Genomic DNA, 6,000 nt, shown 5'->3' on the forward strand with positions numbered 1-6,000 from the left:
TACTTGTCCCAGTTGCTATATGATACTCAGTTACTGAAGAGCTGACCACAGATTAGAGAGAGACAGTCAACTCTCTATACTTCCTGTGTTAAAGAAAGTTAACAACCCAAACAATCAGAGACAGGACTACTGATTCAGAAGTTAGTGGCTCTGAGATTGCCCACATCAAGACACAAATCATTGATGACAGTGCTATTTAAATTAGATTTCAGTGTGCATACAGGAAAGATATTTCTTCCATTTTTTTTGGTACACACCACAGTTGAATTTAAATCAAATTAAAAAAACCCATGTTAATTGACATTCACATAATATAAATGGCATCCAAGAATTCATCTTTTAAGATGCTTAAGTCAAATTAAATAGAAAAAATTTACTGTATATAATGCAGTATTATAATTATTATATTACATTGCATTTCTAGGCATTTTTTATATTACATTGCATTTCATTATTATATTACATTGCATTTCTAGGCATTATATTATATTACATTGCATTTCTAGGCATTTTTTGCATGAAATACAGCTAAAAAAATAAAAAAGGTGTTATTTTGGGGTCAGGAACAGATTAATCCATTTTATATTGATTTTTATGAGAAAATTTGTTTTGGTTTTAGAACAACTTTTAGGAATGAATTATGTTAAAAAACTGAGGTTTGACTGTATTTTCAATCAACCCCAAAAATACCTTATCACCCTGGGGGTCAATATTGACAACTTTGAAAACCCCTGGTTTAGATGTTAAATTAATAAGCATTGATCTCAATGGAACTTGCGGGATTTTGTCTTTTCTGGCAAAAACATAATAAATGAATTGGTTCATAAAAGTCATGTATATAATAACAAGTTTGTTTCTACTTATGATTCATTACAGTGAAGATAGTATAAACTTGTATTTAAAAAAAAGCAAAACTTCTAACTACCCAAAACACCAAAATTCCACAGGAGCTGGAACATTAAATAATAATTTTAAAAATGGCTCAAACTCTACTTTCATCTGATAGCTTCTAAAAGAGATAAGAGATATACTTGAAGAGTGCCATTTAAGAGGCTGAAGAAGCTATTAGCTGGAAGTGGATAGTGTTCGACGGGTTTTTAAAGTAATTATCCTAAAACACAACTAAAAGATAATGTAGCTCTTGCATCTTAAGTAGAACTATCTATTTTATTGCATATGGACTGTAGTTTTATTGTAATGATTAAAATAATCTTATATGATAAAAAACATAAAGTTCTCTCTCATCAGACCAAGTTTAATGCAAGACTGATCACTTGGAAGACAATTCATAAAAATCAGTCTTCTTGATCAGATCAGATCAATCAGTCTTGAATTAAAATCAGTCTGATAAGCGCTATGCCTTCATTTGTTTTTTTCTCTTATAAGATTATTTTAATCATTACAATAAAATAGTTAATACCGATTCAGCCAACACGTGTGGACAAAACAGTTGGGTTTATGTGATATACATTAATGAACTGTAGTTATTTCAATGTAATGAGACTATGAAAATAAATTTACTAGTGTAAAGTAAAACTTTATTTTACAAAATTATGATTCAAGAATGTAAAGAAGAATAAAACAGATCTCAGGAGGGACATATGTCTTTTCTGACCCTTCCCTGTGAATATCCTTGATTGATCTTTAATAATCTTGAAATTTTTTAAATATTCCTTGAAAGTTTAGTTACTATATTCCAAATTACCATATATTACATGCATATCTAAAAAAGTAAAAATGAAAACAACATTAAAGTATTTTAAAATATAATTAAACCTTTAAGAAACATATAGTCAACATTAATGATTGAAGAATATTCTAAAATAAATGGTTATGATCTTTCATATAAAATATAAATAAGAATCTATCAGCATTTTGAGTCTTCTAAAGTTTTAACTTTATAAGTAAAACATATTTTAAAAAGTCTTTTGGAAGTTAAATAATTTGTGTAATGTAGCAATATACATATAACAGGGTCATAAGTCTGGTTAATCCAGCCGTGAATTTAATCACTTTTTGCTGCCAACATTATAAATACAGTTGTAATTTCAAATTACTTACTAGTATGTAACTCTATCAGACCAATCCAATAGACTTTTCCACAGGGGAATAGTGTCGTTTGTTAGATATTACTTCCCCCTCATCTGCATCACATATACTGTATCTCTGAGATTTAGAAATTAGAAAATTTTTGAAGTATCTAGATAAGCATTGAAAGTGAAATCTTCATAAAGAAACTACTTGTAGGAGACCATGGCTGTAATCATGACAACTGCTTTCAAATTTTAGGCTAGACTATTTTTTTCCTACAGTTCTATAATGTGGAATGGTTTTATGACTGTTCTTTTTTCTTTATCAACTATTTCACCTTTTTTTCTAATGAATTTGAAATGAGCTATGGATAAAGTTGGCCAAGATATGAAGCTAACTGTGCTAATTCCTTGTATCATGATGTAAGAAGAAAGTGACATTTTTAGCACTGTACTTTAATTGTATAACCACTGCTCTCAATTATCAATTCTTATACGAAATAAAACTATTTTTTTATGTCTACTACATTTTTTAGTAAAACTTTTTAGGATTGTTTTTATTTTTAGAATATAGATGATTTGATTGGTAAAATTTAGTTTGACTTTATAAATTTATAAAATTCTCCTTTAAATGTTCAGATGATTTTGTTGATTTAAAAGGGAAAAGTTGGAATAATCCTGTTATAAGCTTAAAGCTCAATTGATAAACTGATTGTTTGATTGTGAGAACTTTTTGTTTAAAATAATTACACATTAAAGTCTTAACTGTTATGAAACCACATCAAATTAATGCTAAGTTAAATTATCATTTTTATAATAATATGCATATAAAAAATAATCGAATGTAACTTTTTGAAACTTATTTATATTTGTTGTTTACAGGAAATGCTGTTGCAGAAGTAGGTTCTAAAGAAACATCTACAGTAGTTGTAGAAACTGTTACCAAACATGCTAAACAAAGAGCAGATGTATTGCCACGATTTAAATCTGATGCTTCTAAGATTACCAGCAAAGGAATGGGTCTGAAAAGGGCTTTCCTTCATAAACAAAATCAGTTTCAAATTAATGCCGGTAGTGCAGGTAAATAGTTATAATATGAAAACATTAAACTAACCATTTTTTAAATAATATATCATCATTTTTCAAAAATTTTCACTTAATCATTTTCTTTCAGGCAACAATGTTTTATACTGTGCCGTTTACGGTCCTAAAGGTCCTAGTGACGAAGTATTTGTAAAACATTTGGGTTGCAATATGTATCAAGTTTCTTATACAGTTAAAGAACGTGGTGATCATGTAGTCATTATTAAATGGGGCGATGAAAATATCCCAGGAAGTCCTTTCAGAGTGGAAGTATGAGCAATGAAGACTCGATAGAAGCTTTGCTCTTTTCATACTGCCTTTATATGTTTGTTCAATGACTGCAATTTAAAAAATCAAAAAAAAAATAAAATTAAAACCCTTTGTTTCTTTTTATTATATGTATGAAAGTGGGGGAAAATTATTATTTAAAATTATAAAATGTGATAATTTTTTTGCAGTCACTTGTACAGATTTGTGTGTATGAGATAAGTCCTTCCCCATCAGGTGATATTAATTCAAGTGCTTCTGTGTAGTTGGTATATAAAATAACACCTTTACAGTTGTTTATTCCAAGATATGTGGCATTTCTTTACTGATGTGTAATTCTTTCAACAGAGAATTTTTATTGTTGAAGATGTTGCTAAATTTCTTAAGCTAGATTTATTTTAGTGCCATAATTATTTAAATGCTTTTTTATTATGAAAAATTCCAGATATAATGTATAGTTTATTACCATAATTACAGTATTTGCTATGTTAACAGTCATGGTGCAAGCAAAGATACTTAAATTTGTTTTGAAAATTTATAAATTAAACTTCCCAATTTTATAGAAAATGGGGTAGGGCTATTGTTGAATTCATTTTTTGACTAATAAATGCAAAAAATACTGTACATCATTTATTTCCAGATTTATCCTTTAGTTTTACAATATTATATGCAAAATTAAATTTATATTAGAATTTTGTATTGAAGTCAGGAAAATACATATACAATCACTTTACTGTTCAACAACAGTAAAGACCTTAAGACCTTAAATTTAGAATAATTCACCACTGGATAGATAGATGAATAGAGAATTGCATATTTGCTAGTGTAAGCAGTCTTGCTAGCAGCAATGCAACATGTTGGATTATTGGATTGTAGATTATTGGACTGTAGTTTGAAAAAATTGTAGACCTATAAATTTCACTGTCATCTGTCAGTTGTCTGCGTGTCCTTCCTTAATCTCGACAATGGAATTAGTTGAAATCGGGACCAGATATGGAAAGCTTAGCTGCATGAGGCCCCGATTAACTATATTTCAATTCAATTCAAAAATTTTTCCCTGAAAGGAGTTAGATGCAGCATGACTCGATTGCTAGCAGGGGAAGTGTGATACACAGGGGCAAGACACTACTAATTTGAGTTGGAGAGATATATTTTAAATTAAAAAAATTAAAAATATGATTAAAAATTGCAGTCTGACATTGTGAAGATGTCACAATAAATAATTTCTCATTTTTAATTTTTCTTTTATTGTGAGCAAGATTCCGAAATAGAAATCATCAAAAGATTGCATTAATGACAGGTATGTCAAAATCAGTTATAATTATTAAAAGAAACATTTGTTTATGCTCTCTAACTCAAATTAGTAGTGTCTTGCCCCTGTACATACTTTCCCTGCTATCAGTCGAGTTGTGCCTGTCATTAACTCCTTTCAGGTTAAAATTTTTGAATTGAAATAACGTGACTTCTGGTGCAAATCGGAATAGTTAATCGGGGCCCCCTACCCCTAAACTTTCTATATCTGGTCTCGACTTTCATCTATCTAACGCCGTTCTCGAGATTAAGGACTGACGACAGTGGAAATTTATAGGTCCAACAAGAAATGACCGTGTACAGTACTTTCAAGTTTCTTATTTAATAAATCTTATACATTTTCAGTACATTAATATGTAATATGTAAACAAAAACTTGCATATAAATTACAAAATAAATTCTGATATACCTTGGGGATTCCCAACTAGTTGCTACCAATCTCCAGAAGGTTAATTAATTTATCCATAGAATTCATAAAGTACAGTATTGTGTTATTTGGGAGGTTAGTGGACAAATTTATTTTTATATTTAAAAATATGATATATAGGAATTATTGATACAGTTTTATCATCATCATCACCATGGCTCTTCAATATATAGCCCAAAGGCCACAATCTGGACTTCAAAGCTGTTTGATCAGGCCAAGTTAGAGAAATGTCTTATTTTCAACAAAAATATGAATATAAATAATTAAAATTATATTTTGAAAAAGCAAACTATTAATATTTGTCAGATAAAGAAGTAAAATTATATATGATATATACGGTAACTATAAAAATCCGTTTGGACAGATACTTTTACGTTCAAAAAAGAGAACTTCTGGAGAAAAGAGGACGTATGGTAGCCCTAGCAAGCAAAAAACATTCAAACAAAAATGTACGAGTTTAAATAATATCCACATTTTAAAACAAATTACACATAAATGTTAAATTCAACGTAAACGAAAGCACCTAAATGATCAGATTGATCAAATAATAACAGTAAATGATCAGTTTAAATTTATAATTGGCGATAACCAGCTTATAATAAAACCTCTCTAAGAAGTAAGACGTACCCTTCTACAGTACAAACGAAACTGACGGAAAATAAATCAAAAACCGGAATGATTCTCTACATAAAATACTGTATACCGCGTTAGGTAGGTATACAGTATTTTAGGCAGACTTAGAACAGTCAGTTAACGGAAACGTCTTAACGCGTTTGTCTAACCTGTATAATCGGAAACGAACTACTGTTTTGGAATTTATTCATTGTATAACTTGTATAAAGCAGAAATTCCCAACTTAACAGCAGCTAAATTCTAAATCAT

At 29.2% G+C, this 6,000-nt stretch overlaps 1 protein-coding gene across 1 annotated transcript in view; it reads left to right on the forward strand.

The window, feature by feature from the left end:
• Positions 1–4,009, forward strand: part of LOC111637673 (filamin-A-like) — a 96,324-nt gene extending 92,315 nt beyond the window's left edge. Inside the window, exons 38-39 of the mRNA XM_023383228.1 lie at positions 2,913–3,110; positions 3,205–4,009. Of these exons, the coding sequence (XP_023238996.1) occupies positions 2,913–3,110; positions 3,205–3,389 (383 nt within the window). The 3' untranslated portion in view covers positions 3,390–4,009. The remainder of the gene's footprint in view (positions 1–2,912; positions 3,111–3,204) is intronic.
• Positions 4,010–6,000: the final 1,991 nt, after the last annotated feature.

Source organism: Centruroides sculpturatus, unplaced genomic scaffold (assembly GCF_000671375.1).
Source record: "Centruroides sculpturatus isolate CEXI.00-Female unplaced genomic scaffold, Cexi_2.0 scaffold53, whole genome shotgun sequence".
In the NCBI taxonomy this organism is placed as follows: Eukaryota; Metazoa; Arthropoda; class Arachnida; order Scorpiones; family Buthidae; genus Centruroides; species Centruroides sculpturatus.